Source organism: Pagrus major, chromosome 7 (genome assembly GCF_040436345.1).
Source record: "Pagrus major chromosome 7, Pma_NU_1.0".
Classification (NCBI taxonomy): Eukaryota; Metazoa; Chordata; class Actinopteri; order Spariformes; family Sparidae; genus Pagrus; species Pagrus major.
The window spans coordinates 16,172,680-16,189,327 of record NC_133221.1 but is presented as its reverse complement, the minus strand read 5'-3'; the positions used below and the strand labels follow the sequence as shown (position 1 = coordinate 16,189,327).

Here is a 16,648-nt window from a genome sequence, read left to right as displayed (position 1 = left end):
TCTGTTTAAGTATCATTCATACGCTGAGGTTACACGTAAGCCCACAGCTCACAGATTTGTTTTCTTGGTAATAGTAATTTTGTTGGGAAAGCTAAAGTTACAGACATTCCTTAGTAATATTATGATTTTGTGGGGAACCCGAACCGGTGACTTGCATTAAGATTAACTATATGGAAATATCATCTTCTCCCTGATGGTCTTACCACACTTTGGGAAAGCAGTATATTCAGGTGCTCCTATTTTACTGCAAAATAACCAAAAATCTGAGTTTGAGGCCCTTGGAATGGTGTCCTTCATTTATATTTTTTCTCAGGAAGCACTTAGATTACATCGATTTCCTCCCCAAGCCCAATGAAATCAAACTGAACCAACAAATGCCAAACAAACTAAACCATTTTCAGCTCTGGTTTGGATGATGTTTGTAGTTTGGCCATTGACTGCAATAGACCATAAACAAAACGATTAAAAAAAAAAATAGCTGTGTTTGTCACAGTAAAAAAATGTGAGAACAAAAATGCAGATTCAGAGACAGCAAGATGAAAACAAAATTGAGCTTTAATGAAGCTAATGGTGCAAATACAAAAAATACAAAATCCAGAAATCCAAAAAGTTAGCAACAAAGCTAGGCTGAGTGAAGTCCAAAAAGCAGTCAAAACTTAAGCTGGGCTCACACCACAGGCCATACCTAACCGACTGTGAAATCAGGTTGCGTCATGCACATTAGGAGAATCTTCACAGATGTTCCTCTCTCTAATCTACAGGACTTGAAACTAATGGCACATCACACACTACAGGATAATAAGATTACCATGCCAGAAGGAGCAACGCAGCACCTAGCATGATTTCTCTCACGTGATCTCAAATGTAAACAACTTGCTGTAGTAACAATAATGCTTTGTAGATACCTTAACTTAAATTATGATAGCATTGAGTTATAGCTGCATTGACTTCATACATGAACATACATCCTTTGGTTCGATAAAGCAACAAATTATCATGAAACTGCATGATTATAAAAGAGCTGTATGGATTGAGCAAAGTTAAGTTTAAAAATGTAAGTCTCCAAATCATTTTTGGTCCACAGAGGCAGTCGAAGACAAACTACTCTAAAGATGAATCAGCTCCCTTTCCCTTGTAGTCTTTGGTCAAGTTCATATGGATAAAGTTAAAAAGACAATAAGCTGACATTAATAACATATTAGGAAATGTTGTTTTTTTCTCACGAATAGCTGCTGTGTATGTTTAAAGGTGGCGTTATCCTCTTTTCTGAGTATTTCAGTACAAATGTAAAAAACCTTTTTTTTTAAAAATTTTAAGCATCTCGAGAAGCAGACTTAAAGCTAAATGAATCCCTTCGAGGACAGAAGTTTGGGCTTTTCCTCACGGGTCACTCCTCCGCTCGGGGTTCAGGATCTGCTAAAGAGAGCAAAGTGTACAATTTAAGCAAAAACAAAACAAAAGTAAAAGTAAAATAAAGTTGTTCATTTTGAGGGGGGATTTATGAAAATAAGGTATGTGTTTGTCACCTTTAACCCTCAATGCTGATGTAGAGGGCAGAGAGTCTATCCACAAGGTCTCCGATGTCCTCTGCTGGAGTAAAACCAGTGTAGCCTCCTTCCTCTTTACAGTACTGGATGAACCTGCAGACGAGCAGTGACGGAGAGAAAACCAACACAGTTAACAGGGACTGGTCTCTTTAATTTAAAATACAATCTAAATGTTAATATATGTATGCTGACAGCAGAGCTCAGAAGTGTCCATGTTATACGTACTTTTTCCAGTTCTCATCGGTTTTCAGCACTCTGGGGTTTCCCACCACAATCAGCAGGGCTTTAGCCCGAGTCACAGCCACGTTGAATCTCTGGACAAGAAAAGAGTGTGTCAAAATAATGTTTGATGTGTACACACACAGTGTACATGCATGTGTTTGTGTTGTGTACCTTCTCATTCTTGACAAAGCCGAGGTTGAACTCTTTATCTATATCTGTGTAGTCGGGGCTGCTCCGAACTGTGGACACCATGATCACTCTCCTCTCCTGACCCTGGAACTCCTCCACTGATCCAACCTGATGCGCACACGCACGCACGCACACACACACACACACACACACACACACACACACACACACACACACACACACAGACACACACACGTAAATACACTTCATACACAGCTTCTGTTGTGTGTCTTATATTACTTAAGTGTGAAATATTTAGTTACCTTAAGGCCACTCATGTCCTTCAATTTAAGGTTTTTCCCAACTTTGTCGAGGGCCTTACGGATTTTCTGCACCTGTGTGAAACCCAGAAAAAACAGCTTCAGCTTTAAATCTACATGTACTTACATGTTTCCCCTTCAAAGTGTGTTCAGTTGTACTAAAGTAATCTGCACAACAATAAACTGTTGTAATCTGTGTGTTGAACTGAATTAATTCTGACCTGTTTGCTGTAGGGGGCGATGATGCCTATGTCACTGGGTAAAACAGTAGGCTGGCCGTTCTCGCCGTGTGTCTGCAGCAGTTTCTCCACATATTCCATCAGCACCTCCACCTCCATTATGTTGCAGAACGAAGGGCTGCTGGCCTCACGCTCCTCAACACCGGTCACATCATGGAAGATCACTGGGAAGCCCTAAGAGATATTTATATTTTAGAATATGAATATTATAAAATGAAATGAACGACAGAACTTTTGTGAGGTAGAATAAACTTTGAGCTGGGCTAAAAAATATTTACCAAAGTTCACAATGTAAAAGCCAGCCAATTATTTTTTTATTAATTTTTTTAGTCTACAGAATGTCAAAAAATAGAAGAAAAGATTAAGTTACATCTTTGCATTTTATTGTTCTGTAAGGCTGAAGATATATTCGCTTTGAACAACGCGTTTGCGTTTGTATGATGGCTGCCTCACGTATCCTGTGTCCGTCTGGAGTGTCGGTTGTGCACGTTCTCAGAAAATAATGCTACGCATCTGCAAGATGCAATACGTACGTTAACAGTAGGAGCAGTGTCGGGCCCGTATGGGAATGTGACAGGGTCAGGGGTCAGTGAGCACATCATCATCATCATCAGCAGCAGCAGCAGCAGCAGGGACACAATGGGACGACAAGCTAACATGTGCCATTTAGTGGTATCCTCCAGTAACACGCACAGTTAACGATGCAAGTGGTTGTCTATGTGGTTAAAAAGTAAGTATCTCCAGCATATGACAGTGGCTACTGTGCTGTTAACAACACTTTATTTGCTCTTACTGAAGGTTATCATACTCAACTCATGTCAAACTCTTGCATGCCATGGACAACTGTTCTTTTATCCTGAGCTAAACCTGAAATTTCTACCTCAAGTTTTGATAATCACATTACCTGGTCAACATCCTCCTTCCTCACTTTTAACCCTATGAAAACGGACCTCCTACGGGCAGCCCCCTAGTGGCTGTGGGAGATTGTTGCCTTTCATGATCCTATTCAAATTTATCTAAAATAGAAATAGCTAAAACATTCATTATTTTTGCAACAGTAAGCTTAGACTTTTGTGCTCCACCTAATCACGTCACGTGACATATGCTGCAAAACACGGTGAAAATGTGCGGTGACGCCAGTGAGTAGGGGGAGGGGGGCAGAGAGGCAGGTTGATAGCTGTCAGAAAGAGATTGATAAAAGTGTATTTTGTAGTTGAGAGCATATTGTGCATTTGAAGATTCTCCAAGAAATACATTTTAATGAAAAAATGTCTAATTTTTATATATTGTTTTTAATTTAACATTATGTCAATACTCAATAATCATTTATTATTGTTTATTGACTTTTAGCTTTGGTTGTACCAAATTTCAGGGATATGAGGCATTTGAAGTTACTCCAAGAATTAACATCATGATAAGCAAATATAGTAGGCACTGGCAGACATTTCTATTGCAGAGTTCAAAGGGTAAAAAAGTCTCTGCATCTAGATTCACCTGAATGACCTGGTTGACACTAAAAAAAATTTCACTGAATGGCAATAAGTTTGAGGGTATATAACAAAGTCTAAAGGCGCAGGCATAACTTATAGGATAACTTCTCATGCATTGACTTCGAAATGATTAGTTTGCACATCCTCTGTACAGTTTGTGTGTGCTGAAAGAAGAATCATTACCTGCTTTGGGAGGGATTTCCAACTGCAGAAGGAGTTTTCATCCGCACAAACCTTCAGCTCTCCATTATAGAAGAGCTTGCTGGGAATCTTCAGGATGGCAGGGTGAGACCTGAAAAAGCCAGACACAAATGGAAATAGATGAGAAGATGTGGAAAGTCAGTCACATCCTTTCTAATCTAAAACCATCTCCACTACCACACCTGTAGTTGTTCAGCAGTTTGGTGAACATGCCCATTTTCTTCAGGTACATGCGCTCCAAGAGGGACACTCCTGCAAACAACAGAGCCTTTTAAGTCCAGACACTCCAGATATACACACACAAGTGGAGGGTATGTTTTCAAGCTATTAACAAAAATGGCAGAACTGTGCACCTTTATTTATCCAAACTACAGTGTTATAAACAGGACAATGTATATGTTGAGTGTGTCTGTACTTACCCATGCCAAATCTTTTAGCAAAAGACGATCTGACAATGGGTCCGAGCTGCTTGGGGTCTCCAGCCAGAACAACCTGACCAGATTCTGCACACAACAGCCCTTTGTTCCACAGATAACAAAAATCAACCAACAAATAAAGCAAGTACAAAACAATTACAGAAAACACACCGCTGTTTGTTTTCTTTACCTGCCAGTGGGATTAAACATTCAGTCTCCATGGCGTGTCCTGCCTCATCCACAAATATGTGAGTGAAATGACCCTTTGGGATGCCTAATGTGACCAACCTGCAGAGATCAGAGAGTAGTTCACCATTAGAGTCGACTGGAAGTAAATTGGATGGCAGAGAATATAAACACAGGATGTGAATACTGTAGTATGCAACTTTTTTATAGTGTCATGAAGGTGAGAAACTGTAGTGTCAGAGTCATTCACTACCTTCCAGCTGTATACAGGGTGGTGACTATGATCCTGTGCTTCATCAGCTCCACTTTAGCGGGAACATGCCACTTCCCAGCCAGGTTAGAGAATTCCTGTGAAAGTACCACAACGTCCATGTACACAAAACTTAACAACAACAGTGCAACAGCATCCAACACGTAAAGCATCGGGAAGTGCAGCAGGATTGCAGCAAGAGAGCAAGTGAATATGGGTGGATATTCTGTGGATGAGTGTGAATAAGAAATGGTTCACATCCAAAACAAACAATGCTTGATGTTTGTTTTAGATGTGATTGATTTCAAATGTAACAGCACTGACCTTTAGACTGTCAGGGACATTTTTTGACTCCAGGCTGTGGGCATACATGCGATACACTTTGCACTTGTCCAGAATCTTCTCGCAGAGCTGATCAGCAGCGCTGTTGGTGTGAGCGCAGGCCAGGATATGGCAGGAGGGCTGGTTTACTTCTATCTGCTTGATGGCCTCCGCCAACGTCACAGTTTTGCCTGAACAGACAAAGAACCATGAAAATAAAGTCAAATGCATTAAATTTCTGGCTTTGTAATCGGTTGGTAGGATAACAGGTCAAACCTAAATTGCTTGAACAGTGAAGACTAAGGTGCTGTTTACACTACCACTTTTTGTGCATTTTGCATTTTGGCCGTTTGTTTGCTTGAATACGCAAAATTTTAAACCGGGCTTGTCGGCGTGTTCGTTTATTTGAGTGAAGACTTACAACGACGTACCTTTTTACCATTTATTTAGAATTGTATCATTAAACAAAAGCATGATCATGGACCTTCTCTGTTTGACAAATCACAGTAAGCGGAGTGCTGTTACTCTGTAACCCATCGCCCAGAAAAGGATGAAGATTTTCTCTTTACAATATTAGTTATCTTTTAGCTGTTAAGGTGTTGTAACTTCTCATTGGCTAGAAAGTTGGGGAGGCCATGGTTTAGACTTTAGCTCTCCCTTCGTTAGTGCACAGGCTGGTCCCAGCCCCTTGGCAACATGATTCCACCAATCCGTGAAGACATCGCCCTGTGGAAAAACCCTCCCTCTTCCTGTCTCATCCTGCACTACTTTGAGTTCCTCTAAGATATGCTTGCTTTCTCACCACATGCAGATACCGCTCACCTCAAGGTCATCATGCGCCGGCAACTTTGTTACGGAGACAAAGGCAGCTGTGTTCTTTCTCGTATCCTGGCTTGTCTCTCCAATGTATTAACCCTTCATAACATGGGGTCAATGCTTGTATCAAACTCATCTATCAACAGGATAAGTGCAGCTCTAATCGGAATGCAATTAAGTAAGACATAATTCTTTAAGTGCAACTCTTTAAGTGAATACTGTGAAATAACATATGGTGATCTTCATAGAAAAAATGGTGACGCAAAACTGGTGGAAGAAAGCTATTATATCTCAACAGGCTCCAGAGTATAAACTTTTGAAAACGCCAACCATCGTCCTGGAAACTGGCAAAACGTGATTCCTGTGAAAATGGTGACGACACGGCCCCACTTCTTTTTTTTTTTTTTGTCATATTGCCCAGCCCTAGATAACGTAATACGCTGGTACTTGCATTACCTGTTCCAGGTGGGCCAAACACCAGGTAGGGGCCAGGTATGGATGAGCCAGCTACAATGTGTTGTACAGCCTGATACTGCTCTGGGTTTTTCTCCAGCTTTGAGTCAAACAGCCTATCGAAAGGAGGACAGAGGATGAGATATATGATGGTAGAGCTGAGTCACAGAAGGAGAGAGTCATTATGTTTACATGCACAGCAAAGCACAGGTAACACAAGATTAACACAGCTTATCTTGTAACGAGTCTATTAGAACACTCTTTTAAATGCACTCATTAATACAATTAATCTTTTAGTTTTGATTGGACATAAATCAGATAAGTAGTAAGTATTTTTTGTTTTCACTATTGAGATTATTTGTCCCTCTGTATTTGTAGGTATAGGTATAAATGAGAAAACCCCTCTTGAACTGAGATTGTAATGGTCCCATCTTTCTCCTGGAATTTCATTCAGCAAAAAGGTCATTAAGGCTGAAATATGTTTCTTCTGTGTGGATTAGGAAGATGTTTGCACAGACATTTATTTTACAGTGGCGTGGATTTTGTGCGTAACGTTTCTGTGTACTTTCCATCTCATGTCAAATTCACCTCCATGTTTGACATGAGTTGGATCAACCAATGCCTTCCCTGCAAAGACCTGCACAGGTGTTTTAATGTTTCTTCAGAAAACTATAATAGTTAGTTTTGTGTGTTTATATTTGTAGTTCAATAATTAACATTATCCATTCATATGTAGGAGAAGGCTATTACATACATCTGTGCTGTAAAGCAAGCAGCTAAGATATTTTCCTTTAAACAAATAGATATACAGTCTATATACAGTACATGTTCTTTACAAGTGTGTGAAAACTTTTGGCTATAGCTGTACTAGTACGTCTAACCTGAGTTGGGGAAGCTCAGTTTGCTGAGAGGGGAAGGTGTGTGGAGAAGGGAACAACACCTTTCTCAGGTCGTATTTGACTGCCAGCTCTACAGCTCTGTGCTGAAGACGCAAAGTCAGGCGACTTATGGAGAATTCAACACTGAACTTCATGCCATCTTCAAAGCGATCCAGCAGTCTGCAAACAAATTCACAGACAAACTGTGTGAACCTCATATACTAACAAACATAGACAAAACTAGTAAAAATAAATCATCTTAATTACTGTATATTACTGTAATGTGTTGATCTTACTCTTGGTTGAAGCTGAGATGGACACTGTTGTGTTGCACACTGTGGACGAAGCCTCGGTACTTATTTTTTTCTCCTAAAGGACACACCAACAACGCATCACCTCGTAGCACAGACGGGCGACCCTCAGGTACCTGGCAGGTGAACAAGAATGAAGAGAGTCATAAATTATTATTTATAAAGTGAATATGCAGGTGACTATGTTGTTAATTCAAATAAATATACTCTCTTTTCCTTCATGCTGTAAATATTTTCTCACCATACTGTATCACAACCTGCAGTGAGAAATATATGATAGCTATTGTACCAGCTGTGTAGAAAATGTTTAATTTTAATTATTCTAAAAATAATTTATTAAACTAACAACTGTCTGGGTTTTTTTTTAGATTTATTTGTTATGCACATCCCCTGGAACTACGTAAAGGACAGGAGCCAGTTGTCAGAATGTCTGTTAAATTAAACCAACACAATCATCACTGATGCTTGATTTCTATGGCTAATACTACTGTTCTTTGCAGTGTAATAATGTGTATTAATGATATGCACCCGTCTATTCAATTTATTCCTCCAGTCAAGGCACTATGGTAAATGGTAAATGGTCTTGCATTTCTATAGCGCTTTTCCAGTCTACTGACAGCTCAAAGCGCTTTACAATACTTGGCACATTCACCCATTCACACACACATTCATACACTGATGGCAGAGGCTGCCATGCAAGGCGCCAACTGCTCATCAGGAGCAATTTGGGGTTCAGTATCTTGCTCAAGGACACTTCGACATGTAGCTGAGGGGAGCCGGGATTCGAACCAGTGACCTTCCGATTACTAGACGACCCGCTCTACCTCCTGAGCTACAGCCGCCACTACAGATCTTAAAAAATCTCTAAAAGAATGAACGAATAGGTGAAGAGATGATTTGTTTGATTTTTGTGGGTGAATGAGTGAGCACATATTAACCTCTAGAACAAGAAGTTTCTTGTTGAACCGGTCTCTGGTCATGGTGGCCTCTTCTCTGTCACTGTTGGGGATGTTGTATCTCTTGATGTCCAACTCCATCTGTTTCTCCTCCAGATGTAGCAGCAGATGGAACTTCTCGGAGTAGTTCTCCCAGCTCAAGGATGACTTAAGCATTTGTCTGATCAAATGAAAAGAAAGACATTTTATGCAATGGATATATTGCAGAACAGAGACTGGGTTGGTTTATATCATGAATGTATGGTTTTGACCTGCGTCCACATTAATTCCTTTCTCCAGGAAATACGTAGGTTGTGCTGACAAGCGTATTGCTGCATGGATTGTGTTCAGAGGAAGTGTTTTGGGTTTTTTTATTATTATCAATAAAGCGCTACATTTATCTACCACAGCAAAGTGGAGATCGTTGGGATAGAAGCTGGCTGTACAAAGCGTGGGACTTTGACTCAAGGCATTGAGGTTTACATCTTGAGTTTTGTCTATGGTTAGGTTTTAAAAACAAAAGCTCTGCAGTTAAATTAAATGTTAAAAATCACATCGTATCTTGTCATTCAAGTCACTGTGAATTTTTGTGCTGTTAGTGTTGAAACGTAACCATAAAAGGTTTCATATTGAGGTGGATATTGTATTGCAAAATCAGATATTTTGGCAACTAACAAAATACATTGCTATTTAACATTTTACTGATATCTTTACTATCAATATGTTTGAGACTTGCCAGATATGTAGAAGGGTTACATGGTATTTTTCAACCTGGACCCTATGATCCCATGTTTTTGTCTCTAAGAGGCTGATTAATCTGGTTTTAGCATCCGTTCTGAGTGATCTGATCACAAGTTGACAACTTTAAGAACTTCAATTCATACCTGGCATTACATGTATAACGTTTGCCGAAGTATCAAGAAGGCTAAAATAATTAAGAATTTGTTGCAGACAGCGTTTCACAAAGTTTCCAAAGTTTGGTTCCGCACCTTTACTAAGAGCTGTCCACTTTTGATTGGATCACTCAGAACGCATGTTGATACCTGGTCTGAACAGCCTCTGTGACGAACAGGGATAACAATTTTTTTATTTGGTCCAGTACTGAGCTACCCCATGGCAGCTGCAAAATGGGCTCCAATGTAATCCCGGCAACTGCACACTGTCAAAGTATGTCTACCTGAAGTGCTTGTTTTTGCCAGTGACAGGCTCAGTGCAAAGCACCCAGACTCAATTTGCAGAAACAGTACTCTTTAACGCTGTGAAACCCATTTTATTCAAAATCAACAGAAACAAAATAAACCTCATGTAGTGACTGAAATCTGCCCTTATGGCCTGAGGTGAACTCACATGCATATCACCACGCATGGAGAGAACAGCTGTCCTCGAATGAGCAGTTGGAAAGTACCTGATGGCCCCACTGCAAGAATTAGTACCGTACAAAGAATATTCAATGTTTAATACAGAACTGTACTTGCCCGGTATGTATACAATAAAGAGTTGATGACATCAAGGGGGACACCCAGGGCCTATGAAAGGGAGGGGTCCTGGGTGGAGCTCTCATCCTAACATAGACATTTCACCGGTATGATGAAATTGTAAAAGCTAATAGTGGAAAAACTGTATTGATCATGGTAAACGAAGAAGGGCTCAGGGGCGTGGCGACCCCAGAACCAAAAGGTATATAAACTGAGTGATCAGAAGAGTGATTCAGTTCCTCCCGGGAGAGCTCACTGCATGTAACCTGTTGTGTGTAATAAATATCCTTGACCTGAAGACCAGCTGTTTCATCCTTACTTTGTGACTCCAACTGTGAGTGTATTTTATAGTCAGTAAGTAAGTTAATTGTTAAATTGAGACAAGTAGTTGTCCACTACACTCACCAAAATCATCATGGTTCATCGAAATACTGGTCCAACAATCATCAGCTCTGGTGTGGTCTAAAATAAACCCTTCATTAATTATGTTAAGTTGGATGAAATTGGACTAAATTTACCTTTTTTCAGAGAAGGAAGTAGATTTAGTCTTCAGTGACACGAGTAACTGGTTCATATATTTTGGCATTGGATAACATCCTAGCTTGACCACATTTTGTAGGTCCTTGCTCGGCAGCCTGGAGAGACAAAATGGAAAAGTTTGGATACATCACTAGGACACACAGGGCATTTTACATTTGCTCATATTTACAGTGTGTTGAGTGAAAAGTGATACCTTTCAGGTCGCTCTCCATCTTTAATCTCGTAATCAACTTCAGGGGTCCGTGCAGGGAAGGAGGGGCGTTTGTAGGGTGAAGTAGGGGCCAGCTCCCATCCTAAGGCAGTCATACACCGAACCTCAATAGAGCGCACAATACAGAAGGCAGTGGCGGAGTGATACTGGTCTGGTGTGAATTCAAAGACCAGTTCAGCTTTATAACAACCAACCCGACTGCAGTGGAGGTGAACCTCGATTGTATGACTGTCACCTGAGAAAAAGAACAAAACAGGTGTCGTTGTTTTACTGCATTAATACTTATTTATTGTGTCCATAAATTCTTTCTCAGCTGAGAAAAATATGGCATCCTGATATTTTAAATATTCAAATTCAAATAAGCTTCAAATAATAACATTATTGCCAAAGCTAAATTACATGTTATGAATAATTATGGTTTACACAAGAAAACTAAATAGATAATCAGAAGATGACAAATACACTTGAAACACACACACACACACCAGGGAGATGGATAAACCCAGGATATACAGTATATTTTTTATTTTTCCAAAGACAAATTCTTGTATTCTCAACTGGCACAATGTAGCTAGAGTACAATAACACTGCTTTTGTGACATAAATTGATATCAATGCTTTGTACTTTAGATTTGATTAATTCAACTATTTATTTGCTTTACATTTAATCAGCTGTTTTATTTATTAAGTTTTAATTTTTTTGTATTTATTGACGTATTTCTGTATTTACGTCTGTATCATTTTCCCTTTGCATTTTCTCCCCATTTATTTCCACAAATGTACTTATTTTCTGAATGTGACTGGTTAGCTGACATCAATGTGAGCCTCTACAACTGAGTAGCCTTTCAATCATAATATTTCAGTTTCGTATTGTTCTGTCTTAATTGTCATTACCAAAGAGACCTAACAACAGTGGTACCGCAATTTTTGCCATTTTCTGATTTAGGATAGGGTCTGTGCTATCTGAACTCTCCAGTTATGATGGTTCTGTTATAGTTATATTCCTATCCTAATATAAAAGAGGATTTTTTCCTAAATACAGTTAGAAAACATGTGTTCGGAATTACCAAAACTCCTAAATATCATCTTCAACTGTGATAAGATAGGATGTCAAACTAAAGAAGCCCCAGCTCTTCAGGCTCTGACTGACAGGCAGAGTTCCACTTGTCCCACATACATTTTAAATCCCGTCTGAATTGTGCCATGAATCACACATATGATGTTTGTCAAGTCAAGAAAGTCACAGTTTATTATAAGATAATAAAATACCATTTAGTTTTGTGTAAAACCACTTAGTCAACTACATGGTCTCGCTCAATGTAGGTTTCATAGCCTTATATTTCATAAGTTTTATGACATACTGTGACCTTCTAGGTTGAAAAATTATCTTTGTTTGTTCATTATCACATTTTGTTGCTGGGAAAATTGCAACAACACTATCCCCACAAAAAAAAAGAAAGAATACCATGATATAAACTCATGTATAAATACTCCACTGAGCACTGAATTGTGTAAATTTGACTTATACCATGTAATGAGTCTCTGCCTTGACTAACAGATGATTACTTCTGGGAAGGGGCAATAATTTCTCTGTTATTGGTAATGTCAATAACATACAGTATTTTTTTCATTACCTGGTTGCAGAAGGTAGGGGTTGTCCTTGGTCACATTGAACTCATCTTCAAGAGTGAGGCACTTGAGACTGGGCATTGGGATGCACTTGGTGAAAAACACAGGTTCTCTTCCGGTGTTTTCCACTCTCAAATTTGCCACGCACTGTTTCTAAAAGAAAAAGAAAAAAACATAGCCTCACATTGGTACAACAACCAAAACTGGGTTCATCTGATTCAGCAGATGATGATCAGGACACGCTGCGGCTTCATAATGTCAATACCTCAGATTTGTCCACATACAAGGAAAGTTTCCCGTTCTCAAACCGCTGGTCGCAGTTGATGCAGATACCATGTTTGTCAGAGGTGAACTGAGCCCTGTAGGTGCAAAAAGCACACAGGGGATGATCAACATTAAATCACAGAGTCAATTGTCATATATACTCTTTCATGTATATTCTTCTGCTATACTTGCACAGAATTGAGAACGTGGGCTGTGTTGAACACAGTGCCAGTGATGTAAGTTAATGACAGTAAAGCAGGTGATTAGACTTTGTGGCCTGCTGTATCGTGCCAACCAGCAGGTTATGCTTACAACTTTACCCAAACTATTTCCTGTCTAGTTATTTCCTGTCTAAATTTTTTCCACATGAATGAATTCAGCTGGTTGTTGTGGTGATCCTGATTGTGACTCTTAAAATTACTTTAAGTTATCGTCCATAAAGCAACATTCTTTTAAATTTTTTTTTAATTAAAAATAGCAGTTATTTTTCAGTTTTGCCATAGTTTTTCATATGTATACAGGGTTAATGTCTACCATAACCAAAAAATAAAGTTACACTCAAGCTTTATACAGACTCTTCTCTCATCCCCGTCCCAGCAGAGACAACAACAGTGAAAGCTGTTCTAACAGAGATCTTTTCATCTGTTTGCTTAAAAAAAATCCAAGGACTCATTACCCAGTCTTATCTCTCCTCTTTCCTCCAGAGACAGTTTTCTAATTTATGTGAGAGCGTAAAGATAATAGGCCTCTCACAGAAACACAGATTCTTTGACTTAATGGTCTCTACAACGAAGGTCAAACTGACCTGCGAGCTGACCTGCACACAAAGAGGAGATGAGACGCGTTTGACATTTAAACATTGTATAAAGTTAATGTATAAAATATTAGAAGTAAAAATGGGAATAGTTTAATATAAATGTAAAAACCAGCAGTTCAAAGAAAAGGATTTTGGGAGTAATCAAATCGAAAAAGGACTCTTTTACCAGTTTTTCTTCAGTTTTTTCATTAGAAGACTGGCCATTCTCTCCCGGTCTGGAACCTCCATCCCTGCTTCAGGGCTGGCAGCTACCCTCTGGGAAGGGATAGGTTTGTGTTTATACATTGTAGCACTGACTTATGGTGCAAAGTGACATAACATTCCAACAGGCTTCAGACGACACCTACACATATCCACCAGTCATCAATACTGTACGGATGTGTAATCTGTGATGAAATTTAACTATGTACATTTACTCAAGTAATGTACTTAAGTACAATTTTGTGGTCTTTGTACTTTACTAGACTATTTCCATTTTCATTTATTTTATAGTTATACTCCACCACAGTTTGCAGTCAAATATTGTACTTTTTACATTTATTTGATAACTTTAGTAACTAGTTACTTTGCAGATTACAGGCTATATCAGAGCCAAAGAAGCACATTTTTAAAGTAATTAATTTTATCGACAATCACACTTTTAAAAACAGGAAACACAGATTCCACTAATTGGAAAAAATAGTACATTTAATATCAGATACGTTAAGACTTGTTCTCACTACTAAGTACAAGAAACTTTCACTTTTACCAAAGTGACATCTGAACACGATATCTTTACTTTTACTTAAGTATGACTTTGGGGTACTTTTTACAACACTGTGACATTAATCCATAACTTACATTTATTTACTTAATTACATTTCAAGGTTACATGTTACTAATAAAAAAACCAATAAACTAATAAATCAATCAATAGGCAATTCTGTATTTAAAAATTCTGTTTATTTCAGCTCTTGCCCAGTGGCAGACGATACAGAGCTGGAAAATACATTTGATTTGTCTGTCCGCCTCATCCACTGCGCGACCACAACTTCTATCCCGCTCCAGTACAATGACTTTAAACAAAGTGAGAAAAGTAATAAGATGATTATAACTGTTATTATTATAGGCCTTAATGTTGTGATGTGATTGTGAGTGACATCGATGCATTTTTATCGCATCCTTTAGGTGCATGATGAAACATAAAGAGGAAGTGCATACCGCGAAGCTGAAGTGAATAGCGTCTTCTTGTCTTGTAATTTTCTTGAACTTTGTCAGGGCATAGAGGACTGTGCTGAAGTCTGGACAGTACTTTTGATTTCTAGAAAAAAAAAACATTTTATCAATCGCGAACATTTTCCGAAAACTATCTGAATTTTCTACATAATAAAGAAGAACTCACTTCTTGAAGTCATTGTTGTAGATTCCTTGTAGTTGAGGTCGGTGTGTGATGGATGCTCGATCCGTATCCTCCAAAAATGTAATAAAGTCCAGTCCAACCTGGTAGGACTGTGCTAAAGACAACTTCCTACCAGCCATGATCAAAGACTGATACGATCGCAGTTACTCAAACAGAAAGCCTTCTGGGATGGGCACGGCCGAGGGATTAAATCATATGCATCTAACGGGGAACCCCCCAACTTCCCGTTGGTACAGCTAGTCGACGTGTCTCTACGTCTTTCATGATGCAAGGCTGCACCGCCGACCAGTGGTAACAGAGCCATATATACGTATATATGAGGTATGCACACAGGAATGTGACGCATACAGACATACACGTATATATGGCTCTGTGACCACTGGTCGGTGGTGCAGCCTTGCATCCTGTGTGCAGGTATGCACGCAGGAATGTGACGCATACAGACAATCTGTATGCGTCACATTCCTGTGTGCATACCTCATACGTATAACCTGTATGGCTCTGTGTGCGTGTGCGCTCACAGGCAGGCAGCGCGCCTCCTGCCTGCCCCATCTGAGGGGGTAAGATAGGAAGAGAAAGAAAGAGAGAGTGCACATGACACAAAAAACTAACTTTGTGTGTATTCTCTTCATGTCTGTGACATATTCTACAGATACAGACACTAACCCAACTGTTGATACATTTTATGTTTTTATTTTTTAACTTTCATTGTTGGATCATTTGGCTGTATTAATGCATATTGCATAGTACATTTTGGCCAAGGTGTTTTTTTTTCTCATTTAAATTTAAACCTCAGCTCATATAATATGTCTATAATACACAGTATATTACAGACGGGCTGTGTCAGCGTGTTCGTTTGTTTGAGTGAAGACATACAACGACGTACCATTTTACCATTTATTTAGAATTGTATCATTAAACAAAAGCATGATCATGGACCTTCTCTGTTTGACAAATCACAGTCAGCGGAGTGCTGTTACTCTGTGAGAGTAGAAGCGCAACTCAGGCAGTCAGTGTGGCTGCTCTAACCTGTTAACATGGACACCAAAATGAAAAGCAAGAAGTAACGCCCCGCACACACGCTGCCCATGAAAGCAGGCGCACTCATACAGTTTGTCATGAGGGTAGAGAATTTCTTGTCTCTCATGTTTTGAACTCTCTTTGGGTGGGGGCTGAGGTTGCTCTCTTTCATGTTTTGTGGTGCATTGTATTATGTCTTGTCATTGTTTTGATTCCTCTTGTTCTTCAGTGAGATCAGTGATGCAGGAAGTAAAACAGGTTAGATGTTGTTATGAAAAAATTGAGCTTAGTGTGAACAAACTCAATTTAAACAATTGTGACTTAAATCTTATAGTGAAGAACTACTGTAATACAAAGTGTTTTTGTCCTCAAATGAACCATCTTGCACTCCCATCCAAGGACAAGGGTTTCTGTGTCTTGTAGCAACATTGATATCAAACATTCTTCTCTTTTACCTCAGCCAAGGCTGTTCTGTGGGAGAAAGTGAATGAAACTAGTTTGGAAATTTCTTATTTACTCCTCCCTTCTCTGCTTTGGTTTGTGTGATGAGAACATGAAGAGTGTTACAGTGTGGTTTTA

The 16,648-nt window shown here is 39.2% G+C and overlaps 1 protein-coding gene across 1 annotated transcript; it reads right to left on the bottom strand.

Moving 5' to 3' along the window:
- Window positions 1-537: 537 nt before the first annotated feature.
- Window positions 538-15,520, bottom strand: LOC140999752 (putative helicase mov-10-B.1). Its single transcript, XM_073470273.1, has 23 exons — window positions 15,032-15,520; window positions 14,851-14,950; window positions 13,817-13,905; window positions 12,835-12,928; window positions 12,575-12,722; window positions 10,923-11,175; window positions 10,708-10,824; window positions 8,718-8,895; window positions 7,765-7,895; window positions 7,472-7,648; window positions 6,594-6,706; window positions 5,325-5,512; window positions 5,004-5,098; window positions 4,755-4,852; window positions 4,568-4,666; window positions 4,331-4,400; window positions 4,131-4,239; window positions 2,440-2,631; window positions 2,222-2,293; window positions 1,941-2,066; window positions 1,773-1,861; window positions 1,527-1,640; window positions 538-1,416 (listed from the first exon to the last, which is right to left on the bottom strand). The coding sequence occupies exons 1-22, from the start codon at window positions 15,166-15,168 to the stop codon at window positions 1,529-1,531; spliced, it is 2,787 nt and encodes a 928-aa protein (XP_073326374.1). The 5' UTR covers window positions 15,169-15,520; the 3' UTR covers window positions 538-1,416; window positions 1,527-1,528.
- Window positions 15,521-16,648: the final 1,128 nt, after the last annotated feature.